The sequence below is a fragment of the Bombina bombina genome, chromosome 2, assembly GCF_027579735.1.
Source record: "Bombina bombina isolate aBomBom1 chromosome 2, aBomBom1.pri, whole genome shotgun sequence".
NCBI lineage: Eukaryota > Metazoa > Chordata > Amphibia > Anura > Bombinatoridae > Bombina > Bombina bombina.
In genome coordinates this window covers 527,040,893-527,060,991 of record NC_069500.1, presented here as the reverse complement: position 1 = coordinate 527,060,991, position 20,099 = coordinate 527,040,893, and the positions used below count along the sequence as shown (strand labels likewise).

General features: G+C 39.6%; 1 protein-coding gene across 1 annotated transcript in view; it reads right to left on the bottom strand.

The window, feature by feature from the left end:
- Positions 1-5,860: 5,860 nt before the first annotated feature.
- The window catches only part of LOC128649203 (myosin-6-like), a 37,629-nt gene continuing 23,390 nt past the window's right edge, over positions 5,861-20,099 (bottom strand). The window contains 7 exon segments of the mRNA XM_053702327.1: positions 5,861-5,979; positions 13,419-13,553; positions 16,100-16,195; positions 19,284-19,352; positions 19,354-19,425; positions 19,427-19,561; positions 19,638-19,763. Coding sequence (XP_053558302.1) covers positions 5,956-5,979; positions 13,419-13,553; positions 16,100-16,195; positions 19,284-19,352; positions 19,354-19,425; positions 19,427-19,561; positions 19,638-19,763 — 657 coding nt within the window. The 3' untranslated portion in view covers positions 5,861-5,955.

Sequence of the window (20,099 nt, the reverse complement as noted above, 5' to 3'; positions counted from 1 at the left end):
ATTTTCCCTCCCCGGTGTTATATGACTCGTTAATGTTACAAGGTCTCAGGTGTGAATGGGGAGCAGGTGAGTTAAATTTGGTGTTATCGCTCTCACACTCTCTCTTACTGGTCACTTGAAGTTCAACATGGCACCTCATGGCAAAGAACTCTCTAAGAATCTAAACAAAAAAGAATTGATGCTCTACATAAAGATAGCCTAGGCTATAAGAAGATTGCCAAAACCCTGAAACTGAGCTGCAGCACGGTGGGCAATACCATACAGCGGTTTCACAGGGCAGGTTCCACTCAGAACAGGCCTCGCCATGGTCGACCAAAGAAGTTGAGCGCACGTGCTCAGTGTCATATCCAGATGTTGTGTTTGGGAAATAGACGTATGAGTGCTTCCAGCATTGCTGCAGAGTTTGAAGGGGTGGGGGGTCAGCCTGTCAGAGCTCAGACCATATGTTGCATACTGCATCAAATTGGTCTGCATGACTGTCGTCCCAAAAGGAAGCCTCTTCTAAAGATGATGCAGAAGAAAGCCTGCAAACAGTTTGCTGAAGACTAAGGACATCGATTACTGGAACCATGTCCTGTGGTCCGATGAGACCAAGATAAACTTATTTGGTTCAGATGGTGTCAAGCATGTGTGGCGGCAACCAGGTGAGGAGTACAAAGACAAGTGTGTCTTGCCTACAGTCAAGCATGGTGGTGGGAGAGTCATGGTCTGGGCCTGCATGAGTGCTGCCGGCACTGGGGAGCTACAGTTCATTGAGGGAACCATGAATGCCAACATGTACTGTGACATACTAAAGCAGAGCATGATCTGCTCCCTTCAGAGACTGGGCCACAGAGCAGTTTTCCAACATGATAACGACCCCAAAAACACCTCCAAGACGACCACTGCTTTGCTAAAGAAGCTGAGGGTAAAGGTGATGGACTGGCTAAGCATGTCTCCAGACCTAAACCCTATTGAGCATCTATGGGGCATTCTCAAATGGAAGGTGGGGGAGCGCAAGTTCTGTAACATCCACCAGCTCCATCATGTCATCATGGAGGAGTGGAAGAGGACTCCAGTGGCAATCTGTGAAGCTCTGGTGAACTCCATGCCCAAGAGGATAAAGGCAGTGCTGGAAAATAATGGTGGTCACACAAAATATTGACATATTGGGCCCAATTTGGAAATTTCCACTTAGGGGTGTACTAGGCTGACCATATTGCCGCTTTAAGAAGGAACACATATGAAAAATACATATGTGAGGGTTCTTATACAAAACCATTTCTTTAAACAGCCCTGAAAACAGCCCTGACATATGTATTTTTCATGTGTCCCTTTTTAAAGCGGCAATATGGTCAGCCTAGGGTGTACTCACTTTTGTTGCCAACGGTTTACACATTAATGGCTGTGTGTTGAGTTATTTTGAGGGGACAGCACATGTACACTGTTATACAGGCTGTACACTCACTAATTTGTAGCAAAGTGTCATTTCTTCAGTGTTGTCACATGAAAAGATATAATAAAATATTTACAAAAATGTGAGGGGTGTACTCACTTTTGTGAGATACTGTATATATATATATATATATGTATATATATATATATATACATATATATATATATATATATATATATATATATATATATATATATATATATAGGTATAGGTATATGTATATATATATATATATTACAAAAAAAGCTATCATATATGTATATAGAAATATGTATTTAAGAATAAATAGAACATATTCTGCTAATGTGAAGAACAGGTTAACGCACTTGTGTACACGCGATTGAGTTAGTGTGCGAGTAAGGGTGTTTCGCCCCTTGGAAAGAGAGAGCCACTACAGTGTGTGTGTGTGGGGGGGGGACACTACAATGGGCTTGATTATCAAGCCCTTTTCTCCACTTTGGAGAACGCTGCTTCCCTACCCTGTTCTCCACCTCTTAGGGTCTTTTCCAACTGGGGATATTAACAGCTCCTGCATGCGAGCACAAAGGACTGCTTGTGAGCAATGATAAATGCGGGTAACGGATTGCTGCCCGCTAGAGAAGAAGCCAGACAGACAAGGGCAAATCTGTATGTCCCTGTCCACCCGTGTTTGATAAATTGAGCCCAGTGTGTTTGTGTAAATTGGGGCAAAGAGCCACTAGCTTCAGAGAGCGTGTGTGTGTAGGCTAGGGGAGAGAGCCATTGCAGTGTTTGTGTGTGTCTCTGTGTGCGTGTAAACGTGTGTAATCAGGGGAATAGAGCCATTGCAGTGTTTGTGTGTGTCTCTGTGTGCGTGTAAACGTGTGTAATCAGGGGGAATAGAGCCATTGCAGTGTTTGTGTGTGCTTCTGTGTGTGCATAAACGTGTGTAAGCAAGGGGGAGAGAGCCATTGCAGTTTTGTGGTGTCTCTGTGTGCGTGTAAATGTTTGTAAGTAGGGGGGAGAGTCATTGCAGTGTTTGTGTGTGTCTCTGTGTGTGCATAAAGGTGTGTAAGCAAGGGGAGAGAGCCATTGCAGTGTTTGTGTGTGTCTCTGGTGCGTGTAAATGTTTGTAAGTAGGGGGGAGAGAGTCATTGCAGTGTTTGTGTGTGTCTCTGTGTAAGCATAAAGGTGTGTAAGCAAGGGGGAGAGAGCCATTGCAGTGTTTGTGTGTGTCTCTGGTGCGGTAAAATGTTTTAAGTAGGGGGAGAGAGTCATTGCAGTGTTTGTGTGTGTCTCTGTGTGTGCATAAAGTGTGTAAGCAAGGGGGATAGAGTCATTGCAGTGTTTGTGTGTGTCTCTGTGTGCGCGTAAACGTGTGTAAGCAGAGGGGTAAGAGCCATTGTCAGTGTTTGTGTGTGTCTCTGTGTGCGTGTAAACGTGTGTAATCAGGGGAATAGAGCCATTGCAGTGTTGTGTGTGCTTCTGTGTGTGCATAATACGTGTGTAAATCAAGGGGGGAGAGAGCCATTGCAGTGTTTGTGTGTGTCTCTGTGTGCGTGTAAATGTTTGTAAGTAGGGGGGGGAGTAGTCATTGCAGTGTTTGTGTGTGTCTCTGTGTGTGCATAAAGGTGTGTAAGCAAGGGGGGAGAGAGCCATTGCAGTGTTTGTGTGTGTCTCTGTGTGCGTGTAAATGTTTGTAAGGTAGGGGGGGGAGAGTCATTTGCAGTGTTTGTGTGTGTCTCTGTGTGTGCAGTAAAGGTGTGTAAGCAAGGGGGAGAGAGCCATTGCAGTGTTTGTGTGTGTCTCTGTGTGCGTGTAAATGTTTGTAAGTAGGGGGAGAGAGTCATTACAGTGTTTGTGTGTGTCTCTGTGTGTGCATAAAGGTGTGTAAGCAGAGGGGGAGAGAGTCATTGCAGTGTTTGTGTGTGTCTGTGTGCGCATAAACGTGTGTAAGCAGGGCGGAGAGAGCCTGTGCAGTGTTTGTGTGTGTCTCCTGTGTGTGCATAAAGGTGTGTAAGCCATGGAGGGAGAGAGCCATTGCGAGTGTTTGTGTGTGTCTCTGTGTGTGTAAACGTGTGAAAGCAGGGGGGAGAGAGCTATTGAAGTTTTTGTTGTGTGTGTCTCTCTGTGTGTGTAAACGTGTGTAAGCAGGGGGGGAGAGAGCAATTGGCAGTGTTTGTGTGTGTCTCTGTGTGGCGTAAACGTGTGTAAGCAGGGGGGAGAGAGGCCATTTGCAGTGTGTTTGTGTGTGTCTCTGTGTGCGTAAACGTGTGTAAGCAGGGGGGAGAGAGCCATTGCAGAGTTTTGTGTGTGTCTCTGTGTGCGTAAACGTGTGTAAGCAGGGGGGGGAGAGAGCCATTGCAGTGTTTGTGTGTGTCTCTGTGTGTGCGTAAACGTGTATAAGCAGGGGGGAGAGTCATTGCAGTGTTTGTGTGTGTCTCCTGTATGTGCATAAATGTGTGTGTAAGCAGGGGGAGAGAGCCATTGCAGTGTTTGTGTGTGTCTCTGTGTGCGTAAACGTGTGTAAGCAGGGGGGAGAGAGCCATTGCAGTGTTTGTGTGTGTTCTCTGTGTGCGTAAACGTGTGTAAGCAGGGGGGGAGAGAGCCATTGCAGTGTTTGTGTGTGTCTCTGTGTGTGCGTAAACGTGTGTAAGCAGGGGGGAGAAAGATTGCAGTGTTTGTGTGTGTCTCTGTATGTGCATAAACGTGTGTAAGCAGGGGGAGAGAGCCATTGCAGTGTTTGTGTGTGTCTCTGTGTGCGTAAACGTGTGTAAGCAGGGGGAGAGAACCACTACAGTGTGTGTGTATGTGCGTGTAAGCTGGGGATATAGAGCCATTGCAGTGCTTGTGTGTGTTGTGTTGTGTGTGTGTGTAAACATACATAAGAAGGGGGAGGGAGCACTACCAAATATCTCAGCAGGCTCGGTTGCTGAGCCTGTCTCTAGGGACATATATATGAAGTTTTGATAAATGCACTCACTGGCACAGACGGTTTAAGAAGAATTTACAATATTTGAAACCTTGAAAAAATCTGTGAAACTTCTCCAGCACCTTAGTTAAAGAGTTGTGAGGGTGTCACAAGTGACAGAAACTCATTGTGTAACTATACACTGCTACTATGGGGCTCCATTTATCATTGCATGGCGGGACAGGGGCGTCATATTTGCCCCTATCTGCTCAGCTTCTCCTCTTGCGGGCAGAATCCGCTGCCCGCATTTAACATTGAGCACATTTGGACCAGAGCTAAAACACCCAGAGGGATAGTATCAGTTAGTAAATTGGGATTCTTTGGTACAAGTGACCAAAAATAATATCACTTTTTGTTTTTGTGACAGTAGAAACATTTTATTAAGGGAATTACATCCTTAAATCAGGGTTCTTTGTGATTGTATAGATGTTCATTATTGCAATTTACATTTTTTGTCTGTTATAGGTAGTAGTTGTTACTGGTTTGCTTTAATATGGTTAAAGACAATTGAATACAGTAAAATTGCATGATCAAACAGTGCATAATAAAAGTCATTGAAATAGAACTTTCAAAAAGTAGCACCAATCAGCAAGCGCTACCCAGGTGCTGAACCAAAAATGGGCAGGCTTATAAGCTTAGATTCCTACTTTTTCAAATAAAGAATAAAGATACCAAGAGAATGAAGAACAATTGATAATAGGAGTAAATTAGAAACTTGCTTAAAAATCTGGCTGCTCTATCTGAAATCACAAAAGAAAAAATGTGGGTTCAGTGTGCCCTTAACTGATACATTTGGTAAATAATTTAGCCTTGTAAATAGATCTGGTAGCTCTTTTTTTTAACTCTTCCCAATCTAAATTGCAATAAAAAAAAGGAAAAAATTGCAACTTTATAATTTACTCCTATTATCAACTTTTCTTCATTCGCTTGGTATCTTATTTGAAAAGCAAGAATTTAAGCTTAGTAGCTGGACCACTTTTGGTTCAGAACCTGAGCAGTGCTTGGTGATTGGTGGCTAAATGTAGCCACCAATAAGCAAGTGCTACCAAGGTGCTAAAAATGCTTCTAATAAAAGTTATAGCTGTTTCAAAATGGTATTTAAGTATTCACTGTGCACTTTAAACACAGCACTTGCTCAGAAAGCCTAAGGTGCTTGTACCATCTGGTAATGACTCAGTTTGTTAATTGCTAATATGATACAAGCCCCACTGCGCTCTGAGCAGCTGCAATATTTAAAAATGATTATTATGCTTTTCAAATGAATACTAACTGCAAATGTGTGTGTTTGGTATCCAAATTATAGCTGTTTTTTAGAATCGTATATGTGCTGATAAAACTTTCAGTTCAATTCCAATTTAATAAGGTTTTGCTTTAAAAATGAATTTGGTTCAGGACACAGGATTTGACCCATGTGTTTAACAAGGCCATGATGAAGCAATACAGGGTAAGTTCAATAGCATAACAAGAACATATAACAAAGTAAAGGCAATACAGAATTTTGTAGTTTGCAGTCACTCTTTATTAGGAGCTGGTTTTACACAATATGTACAATTTAGAAAAATGTGTTGGTAGGAGGGAAGTTTCTTCCACTCTACTCCTCTTCATGGAGTTTCTGCTGCAAAAGACAAACAAAAAAAGACCCCACAGTTAATATCTAACAAAAGAGATGGACAGATTCAGTTAAAAGAGCAGTGAAAACATTAGACAGACAAACTAGAATGTACCATTAGAGAGTATATCAGATACCATAGAATAGGAGGAAGCCACTACTGAGGGTGATATCAGAGACACCAAATATAAACAGGTAGGCACAAAACAAAGAAATAAGGGGGCTATACAAAAGGGTGAACAAATTGTAAGAAAACAATGAGAAACAGACACATAGCAGTGAATAAAGAAGGTGTGCCCTATAGACAAAACATCAAGACAGGAGAGCAGTGAGATACTAGAAATATTCTTGCATACATCAAAGAGAAAGTACAGTATATGTATATATATATATATATATATATATATATATATATATATATGTGTGTGTGTGTGTGTATAGTAAAAAAGTATTGATTTGTCAAAGTGACAATAGATAAGTGCCCCCAGATATCTGCTCCATATGTACATAGGGCTAGATTTATTAAAGCCCTACGGCTGCAAGTTCTCACAAGAACTTGCTCGCCGTCATTTATCAAGCAGCGGTCACCAGACCGCCGCTTCCCTAGCCTCTTCGCCACCTCTAATGTGGCGAAATTCAATCTCCTCGGTCTAGTCAGACCGAGGAGATTGACAGCTCCTGCCCGCGCGTAATTGGTTGTGCGCGGGCAGGGGGGCGGAATTGCACGCGAGCGCAAAGTTGCGGCTCGTGTGCAATGCCGAATACCTGCGGGTAATTGCGCCCCGCCACAGGCGAGCTGAGGCGTACAGGGGCGCGTATACTATCAGCTTTAATAAATCTAGCCCTATGTACCAGTATGGTGCACAGACACAAGGAATACAAGTAGGTGGACATTTATCCAAAGCATCCACATTTCCACCATATTCTGCCATCTGTTTTCATTTGTTTTTATCTTCTCTGCAGCTGTCTGCTCTCTGCATTATTTTGCGTTGGTACCAAGTGTTTCAGGTTATGTATATATACAGGTATGGAACACTTTTGTTGTTAAGGGGTCATAAAAGTTAGTATATTTATTTTTATTACTTATTGGGCATTTATGCTATGCTTTATCAGAAACATACGTGCTATGAAAAAGGTAGTTACTTTAAAACTATGCAAATATGGGGATTTTTATGTTCCTTTAATATTTGCTTGTTAAAACATGTTATAGAGAAGTATATATTTCTTCATGTAATAGCAAGAGTCCATGAGCTAGTGACGTATGGGATATACATTCCTACCAGGAGGGGCAAAGTTTCCCAAACCTTAAAATGCCTATAAATACACCCCTCACCACACCCACAATTCAGTTTTACAAACTTTGCCTCCGATGGAGGTGGTGAGGGTAAGTTTGTGCTAGATTCTACTGTTGATTATGCGCTCCGCAGCAAGTTGGAGCCCGGTTTTCCTCTCAGCGTGCAGTGAATGTCAGAGGGATGTGAGGAGAGTATTGCCTATTTGAATGCAGTGATCTCCTTCTACGGGGTCTATTTCATAGGTTCTCTGTTATCGGTCGTAGAGATTCATCTCATTACCTCCCTTTTCAGATCGACGATATACTCTTATATATACCATTACCTCTACTGATTCTCGTTTCAGTACTGGGTTTGGCTTTCTACTACATGTAGATGAGTGTCCTAGGGTTAAGTAAGTCTTATTTTTGTGACACTCTAAGCTATGGTTGGGCGCTTTTTTATATAAAGTTCTAAATATTTGTGTTTAAACATTTATTTGCCTTGACTCAGAATGTTCAACATTCCTTATTTTTCAGACAGTCAGTTTCAGATTTGGGATAAATGCATTTGTTTCAATCATTTTTTCTTACCTTAAAAAATTTGACTTTTTTCCTGTGGGCTTGTTAGGCTCGCTGGGCAGAAAATGCTTCATTTTATTGCGTCATTCTTGGCGCGGGACTTTTTTGGCGCCAAAATTTTTTTTTCTGTTTCCGGCGTCATAAGTGTCGCCGGAAGTTGCGTCATTTTTTGACGTTTTTTTGCGTCAAAGATGTCGGCGTTCCGGATGGGGGCGTCATTTTGGCGCCAAAAGCATTTTAGGCGCCAAATAATGTGGGCGTCCTTTTTTGGCGCTAAAAAAATATGGGCGTCATTTTTGTCTCCACATTATTTTAAGTCTCATTATTTATTGCTTCTGGTTGCTAGAAGCTTGTTCACTGGCATTTTTTTTCCCATTCCTGAAACTGTCATTTAAGGAATTTGATCAATTTTGCTTTATATGTTGTTTTTTTCTTTTACATATTGCAAGATGTTCCACGTTGCAACTGAGTCAGAAGATACTTCAGGAAAATCACTGCACAGTGCTGGAGCTACCAAGCTAAGTGTATCTGCTATAAACTTTTGGTATCTGTTTCTCCAGCTGTTATTTGTATTGCATGTCATGTCAAACTTATTAATGCAGATAAAATTTCCTTTAGTACTGTTACATTACCTGTTGCTGTTCCGTCAACATCTAATTTTCAGAGTGTTCCTGATAACATAAGAGATTTTATTTTTTAAATCCATTAAGAAGGCTATGTCTGTTATTTCTCCTTTTAGTATACATAAAAGTCTTTTAAAACTTCTCTTTTTTCAGATGAATTTTTAAATGAACATCATCCATTCTGATACTGATAATGGTTCTTCTGGTTCAGAGGTTTCTGTCTCAGAGGTTGATGCTGATAAATCTTTGTATTTGTTCAAGATGGAATTTATTCGTTCTTTACTTAAAGAAGTGTTATTTGCATTAGAAATAGAGGATTCTGGTCCTCTTGATACTAAATGTAAACGTTTAAATAAGGTTTTTAAAATCTCCTGTAGTTATTCCAGAAGTGTTTTATCTCCCTGATGCTATTTCTGAAGTAATTTCCAGGGAATGGAATAATTTGGGTAATTTATTTACTCCTTCTAGACGTTTAAGCAAATTATATCCTGTGCCATCTGACAGATTAGAGTTTTTTGGGACAAAAATCCCTAAGGTTATGGGGCTGTCTCTACTCCTGCTAAGTACTACTATTCCTATGGCAGATAGTACTTCATTTAAGGATCCTTTAGATAGGAAAATTGAATCCTTTCTAAGAAAAGCTTACTTATGTTCAGGTAATCTTCTTAGACCTGCTATATTTTTAGCGGATGTTGCTGCAGCTTCAACTTTTTGGTTAGAAGCTTTAGCGCAACAAGTAACAGATCATAATTCTATAGCATTATTATTATTCTATAACATGCTAATAATTTATTGGTGATACCATCTTTTGATATCATTAGAGTTGATGTCAGGTATATGTCTCTAGCTATTTTAGCTAGAAAAGCTTTATGGATTAAACTTGGAATGCTGACATGTCTTCTAAGTCAACTTTGCTTTCCCTTTCTTTCCAGGGTAAATAATCATTTTCGTTCCTTTCCTCACAACAAGGAACAAAAGCCTGATCCTTCATCCTCAGGAGCGGCATCAGTTTGGAAACTATTTCCAGTTTGGAATATATCCAAGCCTTATAGAAACCTATAGCCAGCTCCTAAGTACCTATGAAGGTGCGGGCCCTTATTCCAGCTCAGCTGGTATGGGGCAGATTACGTTTTCTTCAAAGAAATTTGGATCAATTCCGTTCTTAATCTCTGGTTTCAGAAACATTGTTTCAGAAAGGTACAGAATTGGCTTCAAGTTAAGGCCTCCTGCTAAGAGATTCTTTTCTTTCCCGTGTCCCAGTTAACACAGCAAAGGCTCAGCATTTCTGAAATGTGTTTCAGATCTAGAGTTGGCTGGAGTATTTATGCCAGTTCCAGTTCTGGAACAGGGGCTGGGGTTTTATTTATCTCTTCATTGTACCAAAGAAGGTCAATTCCTTCAGACCAGTTCCGGATCTATCATTATTGAATCGTTATGTTAGGATACCAACATTCAAGATGGTTACTGTAGGACTATCCTGCCTTTTGTTTAGCAAGGGCATTATATGTCTACAATAGATTTACAGGATGTGTATCTGCATATTCCGATTCATCCAGATCACTTTTAGTGTCTGAGATTCTCTTTTTAGACAAGCATTACCAGTTTTGTGGCTCTACCGTTTGGCCTAGCCTCAGTTCCAAGAATTTTTTTCAAAGGTTCTCGGTGCCCTTCTTTCTGTAATCAGAGAATAGGGTTTTGGTATTTCCTTATTTGGACGATATCTTGGTACTTGCTCAGTCTTCTCATTTTCGAAGAATCTCATACGAATCGACTTGTGTTGTTTCTTCAAGTTCATGGTTGGAGGATCAATTTACCATTCAGTTCATTGATTCCTCAGACAAGGGTAACCTTTTTAGGTTTCTAGATAAATTCAGTGTCTATGACTCTGTCCTTGTCAGACAAGAGAAGTTTAACATTGATATCAGCTTGTCAAAACCTTCAGTCACAATCATTCCCTTTGGTAGCCTTATGCATGGAAATGTTGGGTCTTAGGACTGCCGCATCAGATGCGATCTCCTTTGCTCGTTTTCACATGCGACCTCTTCAGCTCTGTATGCTGAACCAATGGTGCAGGGATTACTCAAAGATATCTCAATTAATATCTTTAAACCGATTTTACGACACTCTCTGACATGGTGGACAGATCACCATCGTTTAGTTCAGGGGGCTTCTTTGTTCTTCCGACCTGGACTATAATCTCAACAGATGCAAGTCTTACAGGTTGGGAGCTGTGTGGGGGTATCTGACGGCACAAGGGGTTTGGGAATCTCAGGAGGTGAGATTTCCGATCAATATTTTGGAACTCCGTGCAATTTTCAGAGCTCTTCAGTCTTGGCCTCTTCTGAAGAGAGAGTTGTTAATTTGTTTTCAGATAGACAATGTCACAACTGTGGCATACATCAATCATCAAGGAGGGACTCACAGTCCTCTGGCTATGAAAGAAGTATCTCGAATTTTGGTTTGGGCGGAATCCAGCTCCTGTCAAATCTCTGCGGTTCATATCCCAGGTATGGACAATTGGAAAGCGGATTATCTCAGTCGCCAAACGTTGCATCCGGGCGAATGGTCTCTTCACCCAGAGGTATTTCTTCAGATTGTTCAAATGTGGGAAATTCCAGAAATAGATCTGATGGCTTCTCATCTAAACAAGAAACTTCCCAGGTATCTGTCCAGATCCCGGGATCCTCAGGCGGAGGCAGTGGATGCATTATCACTTCCTTGGAAGTATCATCCTGCCTATATCTTTCCGCCTCTAGTTCTTCTTCCAAGAGTAATCTCCAAGATTCTGAAGGAATGCTCGTTTGTTCTGCTGGTAGCTCCGGCATGGCCTCACAGGTTTTGGTATGCGGATCTTGTCCGGATGGCCTCTTTCCAACCGTGGACTCTTCCGTTAAGACCAGACCTTTTGTCTCAAGGTCCTTTTTTCCATCAGGATCTGAAATCCTTAAATTTAAAGGTATGGAGATTGAACGCTTGATTCTTGGTCAAAGAGTTTTCTCTGACTCTGTGATTAATACTATGTTACAGGCTCGTAAATCTGTATCCAGAGAGATATATTATAGAGCCTGGAAGACTTATATTTCTTGGTGTCTTTCTCATCATTTTTCTTGGCATTCTTTTAGAATACCGAGAATATTACAGTTTCTTCAGGATGGTTTAGATAAGGGTTTGTCCGCAAGTTCCTTGAAAGGTCAAATCTCTGCTCTTTCTGTTCTTTTTCACAGAAAGATTGCTATTCTTCCTGATATTCATTGTTTTGTACAAGCTTTGGTTCGTATAAAGCCTGTCATTAAGTCAATTTCTCCTCCTTGGAGTTTGAATTTGGTTCTGGGGGCTCTTCAAGCTCCTCCATTTGAACCTATGCATTCATTGGATATTAAATTACTTTCTTGGAAAGTTTTGTTCCTTTTGGCCATCTCTTCTGCCAGAAGAGTTTCTGAATTATCTGCTCTTTCTTGTGAGTCTCCTTTTCTGATTTTTCATCAGGATAAGGCGGTGTTGCGAACTTCTTTTGAATTTTTACCTAAGTTGTGAATTCCAACAACATTAGTAGAGACATTGTGGTTCCTTCATTATGTCCTAATCCTAAGAATTCTAAGGAGAAATCGTTGCATTCTTTGGATGTTATTAGAGCTTTGAAATATTATGTTGAAGCTACTAAGTCTTTCCGAAAGACTTCTAGTTTATTTGTTATCTTTTCCGGTTTTAGAAAGGCCAGAAAACTTCTGCCATTTCTTTGGCATCTTGGTTGAAATCTTTAATTCATCTTGCCTATGTTGAGTCGGGTAAGACTCCGCCTCATAGGATTACAGCTCATTCTACTAGGTCAGTTTCTACTTCCTGGGCGTTTAGGAATGAAGCTTCGGTTGATCAGATTTGCAAAGCGGCAACTTGGTCCTCTTTGCATACTTTTACCAAATTCTACCATTTTGTTGTATTTTCTTCTTCTGAAGCAGTTTTTGGTAGAAAAGTACTTCAGGCAGCGGTTTCAGTTTGAATCTTCTGCTTATGTTTTTCATTAAACTTTATTTTGGGTGTGGATTATTTTCAGCAGGAATTGGCTGTCTTTATTTTATCCCTCCCTCTCTAGTGACTCTTGTGTGGAAAGATCCACATCTTGGGTAGTCATTATCCCATACGTCACTAGCTCATGGACTCTTGCTAATTACATGAAAGAAAACATAATTTATGTAAGAACTTACCTGATAAATTCATTTCTTTCATATTAGCAAGAGTCCATGAGGCCCGCCCTTTTTTGTGGTGGTTATGATTTTTTTGTATAAAGCACAATTATTCCAATTCCTTATTTTATATGCTTTCGCACTTTTTTCTTATCACCCCACCTCTTGGCTATTCGTTAAACTGAATTGTGGGTGTGGTGAGGGGTGTATTTATAGGCATTTTAAGGTTTGGGAAACTTTGCCCCTCCTGGTAGGAATGTATATCCCATACGTCACTAGCTCATGGACTCTTGCTAATATGAAAGAAATGAATTTATCAGGTAAGTTCTTACATAAATTATGTTTTTTGCATATACTTCTAGTATATATTTAATGTGATAAATTGTGTCTTAAGCTTATTTAGCGCTTCTCAATCTATTTATTTATATTGAGTATTAACTGTAATACAGGTACAGTGTATTGAGGAGCTTGACACCTTTCTTTCCTGAAACCGTGTATTATATTTTTATATATTTTTGCATCTCTGACCATGTAAATGAGAATAAATAAAAAACACAGGGTGTTGGACACCCTGTACTGGTGAAAATGTCAGGTTAAAATCACATTGATTTAAGTGTTATTTGGCTCAGGCGTATCTGACTCAGTAATACATTTTATTGTTCATGTTATAAATCATAATTTATTTTTTTATATAAAGAGTTCATACTCATTTTTCCCCTTGTCTCCCACCTCTCAACTGTTTCTCTCATGACTCTTCCCTATTTGTGCTTCCTTTTTGTCATTACTCACCTTACCACCTATGTCTCGAGTTTTGGCTCTTAGTTTGTTGACCTGGGACTCGGCAATGTCTGCTCGTTCTTCAGCCTCATCCAGCTCATGCTGAACCTTACGGAACTTAGACAGATTTGTATTGGCTTGTTCCTCCTGGGAAGAGAAAGGATGAACCAAGTCAATAATAGGGAATTAAGTTGTTAGAGTGTATATATATATATATATTATACAGGGCTCGAAATTTCAAGTCCTAAGCTATTGGGCAGGACAAAATGTTACTTGCCACTTCTAATCCCACCCATACCACACCACACCCACGACTTCACCGCCTCTTTGCATATGTTTAGCCATTGGGAAACATTAGGTAATATTGTTTTTATTTTATACCATAGCAAATTCAACAATGCTACATACAGTAATCAAATAAATGCATAGCAGTTAGAAACATCAGCTAGATATTCTGGTGAAGACAACAGCTAGATAGAGAAAGGAAGTTGTTGAACTGAGAGAGTGCAGAGAGTGCTGCTGTCAGTCATGGAAGGTCATATCAGACCTGGAGATTCTTTTTTTTTTAATATTTATCATCTCTCTCTTCTTGCGCTTAACTAACTTTTCCCTCTCCCTCCTCTCTTGAATCTCTCTCTTTTACCCTCTCCCTCTGTCTTCAGTGTCTCTTTTTACCCTCTCCCTTTTCTCTCTCAGGTCATATCTTCTCTTTTCTTTCTTTCCCCTCTCTCATATCTCTTCCCTCCTTTTTTCTCCATCCTCTCTTAACTCTACTTTATTCTCCACTTTCATTTTTCATCTGCAACATCTCTCTCTATCTGCCTCGGTTTAACCCTCTCAGAAGTAACAGTCTAAGCACTAATGGGGTCCCTTCAGCCGTAGAGGAATAACATATCCTTGCACTTTCATGGCTATATAATATCCCTTTAGATAATAGTTTTAGCTCATAGCCCAAAATGTGTGCTGCAATGGGAATGTACATTCTGCAAATACAATGTGCCAACTTTTCTACTTATAACATGCCACCAGACTTCTGACTCAACATTCACTCGTCACCCGTTAAATTTCCACTCGCCAATGGCTAGTGGAAATTGTGAGCCCTGTGTATATATATATATATATATATATATATTATTTTTTTGCATAAAAAAGTAGCCAGTGCTACAATAGAGATGACTGTCTTAGGGTGCCCCTGAGGGGGGGGGGGGGTAGGGAAACAAATTTGGTGCATGGCATTTTTTTTTTTTTTTTTAAATGTGTATATTTATTTTTTTGCTGCCTTAGGCTTCATAGTAGGCGCCATATGTGGTGACAGAATAGCTCAAACAGGAGGGGACTCCCCAGTCAAAACAGCTGCAAGCATCTGGCTGAAATATCTCACTACGAAGCCCTTGTGCTCTCTGAAAAAATGTAGCAGCCTTCTTATTTATATATTTATCTGCTGTAAAAAAAGAAGAAAGAAGTGGAGGACGGCAGTAAACCAACCTACAAGAAAACTCTCAAATAAAAAAAATATATATCTTCTTGTCAGGGTGTAAACACAGAATAACAATTATTAAATAATTGTTAATAGACATACAACTCAGAGAAAGAGTGTTTAGTAACAATTACTGCCTTGAAAAGTAACATTAAAAATAAATCCTGTAAACTTACATATCCCCACATATGAACTGCTCTCAAGTGGGATTAATAAATATCAATATTATTAGTACTGCAGTAAGCTGCTAATTAGATATACGCTTGGTTCCTACAATCCGTGGACCGTGAACCCCTGACACGCGTTTCACAATAACTCTTCCTCAGAGGGGGTTTGCGCCACTGTTGTTTGAACGTATTTACAAGTATACAAATCTCTCCCATAACAATCATTGGCACCTATCCATATCGTTACATAGTTTGATTGGCCAAAAACCGCTGTCACTCCACATCCTCATCCAAGCAGGTGTTACTGCCCACATGGGATGCCTCAATATATTTAAGGTGACGTCACAGCCAATAAATAAATCAGAAAACTGCCTGATACATAACGCTTGGTGATCGAAGTGTAAAGTAATGTTATATGTAGCCTTTTGGCCAAATGTTAACTACACAGAGTAGTTTGCCAACTGAATTGTGAGGATGAGTAAACAACTTTGATTTCTTTAATTATAATAAATCAATATATGATTACGCCAATCAATAGCTATCTTTGTCAAGTTACTGTTACTATATACCAATATCTAATAGTACTGCTTGATAGAATGTATCTTTACATCAAAGGTAGCAACATAACTGATTCATAGCCCAATATTATTACGTAGTGCATAATAGTTGGCAGATCATAGTATTTATTTACATTTTACTCCACATATAGCGGATTAGATTTACAGTAACAATATTTTATCGGATATATTGTTACTCATATAGGATTTCCAGAAAGATTACAAATATAAAATCTACAATATATTTTAAAATAGATCTAACAAAAACAAAACCAGATTACTTTTACGTAACATTCGCATACATTCCCTCCAAATTAAATTTGGGGAAAGCTATCAAAATACTTTACTATGTAAATATGCAAAAATCTACTAACACACTCAGTAACTTAATAAAAACAATGTGATGAAAATTGTGTTTCTGGTTTTAACATGCAGTGATAATTTCTAGAGACCCACAATCAAGAGGGACAGCTAATCAGGGCAGATACTCACAGCCTCCTCCGCCTGTCTCTTATAAGCTTTCACTTTGAGCTGCAGCTTGTCAACAAGGTCCTGAAGACGAGCCAAGTTCTTCTTGTCTTCCTCTGTCTGTTGGGAAAGGGAGATATTATATGAGAGTGATGTAAGGAGTGCATGATGTGTGACAGATTAGAATAGGAGGGGTTCTTTAGTGAGAAGTAAAGTACTGAATATATGAACAATAAAGAAAGTAAGGGAAAATCAGGCTCACAAACATAAATACTACAACTGAAATATATTCACTAATCACAGATAATTGCTAACCAATTGAATGAAATTGCTGCAAGAAACAGGATTGGCCAGACCCCTTATCCACTGTACATATTTAGATGGTGAAATTAATATGACACATTTGTACTGTGTGGTTAACTTGTATTTGCTTCAGATGGAAAAAAAAGGTATAGAGCTATGAGTACGGCATTCCAGCCGAAACGCGTAATCTTTGGACACTAAGGGCTTGTTTTGTATCATGTACATGTAACCGCTCTTAATTGAATAAAAGAAAAAGGAATTTTTAACTGCAGCTCTGGACTTTGTGTTTATTATATCTGTGGCCAATCTTTTTGGAGCGTCTGCAGTTGGTGTGCCCCTGGAGGATGTTAAGAATCTATTAAGGGAAGCAAGTATCAAAGTGTTTCATTTACCCACACCCGTGATTGAAAGTATATCGGCAGGAGTCGTCCCCCTTCTTAAGTCGGCCGCATCTGTTGATGTAATTTTCGGGGCCATAGAGTGTGGAGCCTATTGCCAGTGCTGCGAATGGTAGCTGACGGCTAGTGGGAGCAGTGCAGCTCTAAGCTATGGAAGGCGGATTGCTTTGAGCCTTGGAGAGAGGTCTCCCAAACGGCTCTCATACGCACCGGGCTTCAGGAAGAGTGCCGTGAAGAAAGGGTAAGTTTGTTCCAGATAAGGAGGAATAACAGTGGGGACTTTTGAGACTAATATTATCTCGCTGATTTGATAGCGTTTGGTACGCACAGCACAAGGTTTTGAAGCTTCCTTATATACAGGACAAGTACACAAAGGGGTCTCCCCGTCATAGGGGTTTTGTATTTGTTGGAAAAAAAAGGTGCCTGATGTGCAGGTTCAGTTACTACTTTCGTCTTGTCGAGCTTAGGGTATATGTTGACAAATAGGTGAGATCTGGGGTTAGTAAATCAATCTTATTTCCCATTTCAGGTTCTCTAATATATGGCTACATCTCGGTTTTGCTGCACATGTTTGAGATAAGATTGTGTGACTAAACCCTACTGTAAAACTATGCATCCAAACATCTGTGCTTCCTACGTGTTTCCGGCAAGCTGCTGCTATTCTCATGTAAAGCATTTTTTTACATTTTACTTAACCTGTTGAGTTTACACCAGTAGCAAGGCAAGATAATACACAATGAGCCCGATTACGAGTGGATCGCAAACATTTGCCCGCGAGTGATAAGGGGTTTATTGCGGGTGTCTATACTTTGCTATGTCTATATATGTGTACATATGAATTTATATGTGTATATATGTATTTACAGACATACATACACATATAAATATATATGTACACACATATAGACATATATATATATATATATATATATATATATATATATATATACTGTTTCAATAAGCCTGTGGCCCAGCACTCCAACCTCGGTGGTTTATGATAGACCTGGGTGCAATCCTCAAATTTAAGAAGTATATGAATCCATGCAGAAAAGGGCACTTTCAGGATTTGTACATAAACCCAATTATTCCTTTATTGAAAATATCAACAGAACATGGTCGACATTTCGGCCCTCATTCAGGCCTTCATCAGGACATATATAATCTTGAATCAGCTATGCAGTGGAGCTCCCAGTCAGAAAAAAAGGCACCTTTTTTTCTGACTGGGAGCTCCGCTGCATAGCTGATTCAAGATTATATATGTCCTGATGACGGCCTGAATGAGGGCCGAAACGTCGACCATGTTCTGTTGATATTTTCAATAAAGGAATAATTGGGTTTATGTACAAATCCTGAGAGTGCCCTTTTCTGCATGGATTTATATATATATATATATATATATATATATATATATATATATATATATATATATATATATATATATATATATATATATATATATGTGTGTGTGTGTGTGAAACATCAGATATATGTAGAAATATTTATTTATGAATAAATAGAACATATTCTTGTATGCAGAGAACATTGGAATGTGAAATATTTGTATTTTCATGTTGGGTTAGCGCACATGAGAATATTAAATCGGGTTTGGGCAAGAGTGGGGTGTCCACTTTTTTCTCTATTGATTTCTATGGGGGAATACGTAAACACGCACGCAATATTCTTAGTCTTTTTGTGCTTGTCGGCTTAGCACGCAAGTGAAAATAGTTTACTTTAAATTCATAATATGAGCAAAACCCGACAAACGTAAAAAATTACTTTAAGCACAGTTAACGCTCAAACGGGAGTGTTAATTAGTGCTCCATTTGTAATCTGGCCCAATGTGTGCTGATCAAACATTAAAGGGCCAGTGAACTCTGGTGAGTTAATTTAAGGATTCTCATCAATATTGCGAGGTCCCTCAAACAATTTAAAAAAGATAATTTTAACTTGAGAGCTGTTGATCTCGCTATTCAGGATACTGGATGTGAACCACACAAACACATTAGAATATAACACTTAAAGAAAGCCTTCAAATGTTTTTCTCTATGCCAGTGAGCTTTTGAACATCAGGCACTTAGTATCCACCACACTGAGTTAATAGTAAAGCTCATCTCCCCATGTTGTAATAAGCCCTAACCACAAACACCTCAACCCTAACTGAACATACCCCAGACCCACAATCTCACCCCAGACCCAATAGCAACTCCATCTCACGTGCTAATTCCCCAACAGCAATACAATCTCCTGACACCTACATCTGCCTCCTCCACACAATCCTCATCAGTACAGGTCATCCATTGGGGCAGATTGATCACTGGTTAATAAAGAAGACTTCCACAGGTCTATTGGTTGACACTCAACCAGTATGGAAACAAAAATGTAGCTATATGCTGGAGAGGCTCATGCATTTTTTAAAAACAAGAATACCCTCTTTTAGATGCAAAAAAGAGGAAAAAATAATTATGTTCTTTTTATTGAATAATTTTTTTCCCCTTTGTGTTGTGTACCTGGTACGTGAGTTCTTTAATGCGCCTCTCATATTTCCTCATTCCTTTCACAGATTCAGCGTTGCGCTTTTTGCTCTGCATCTAGCTCATTGTCTAGTTCACGGACTCGAGCCTCCAGTTTCTGCAGTTGCTTTTTCCCACCCCTTCATGGCAATCTGCTCAGCCTCGTCCAGCCGCTGCTGAAGGTCCTTGATAGTTTGCTCCATGTTCTTTTTCATTCTTTCCAAATGGGAACTTGTGTCCTGCTCCTTCTTCAGTTCCTCTGCCATCATGGCAGCCTGTGGAATACAATGTTCTCGTAAGACAGACAGAAACATGAATTATATGTCAAGCAAACAAATAATGGGAGCTTACATCAGTGATGGCTTTCTTAGCTTTCTCCTCTGCATTGCGACATTCCTGTACTGCTTCCTCCACTTCTGACTGAAGCTGAGCCAGGTCAGACTCCATTTTCTTCTTCTGGTTTATAAGACTTGTGTTCTGAAGGAGGCATTAAACAGGGTTATAAATAGCTTAAAGCCACTGGTAACTGAGGAACTAGAGACAATTATTAGGTTAAATGTGCAATCTATTATTTAGGATATTGAAAAGATTATTGCGCCAATCTCTAACTTTCAAAAGAGGAAGGAAATACATAATAAATGCTCCCAAATTAAGATTTAGTGGCATTTTTAAAATGGATGAGACAGGGAGAAATGTTAAGTTCATATTTTTTAAGGAGGGGTATTTAATAGTCTGCTAATATATTTTGTAGAAAATGAGAAAAACCGCAATTGCTCTATGATTTTAAATGTTTACTAAAAAATAAAAGAGGGA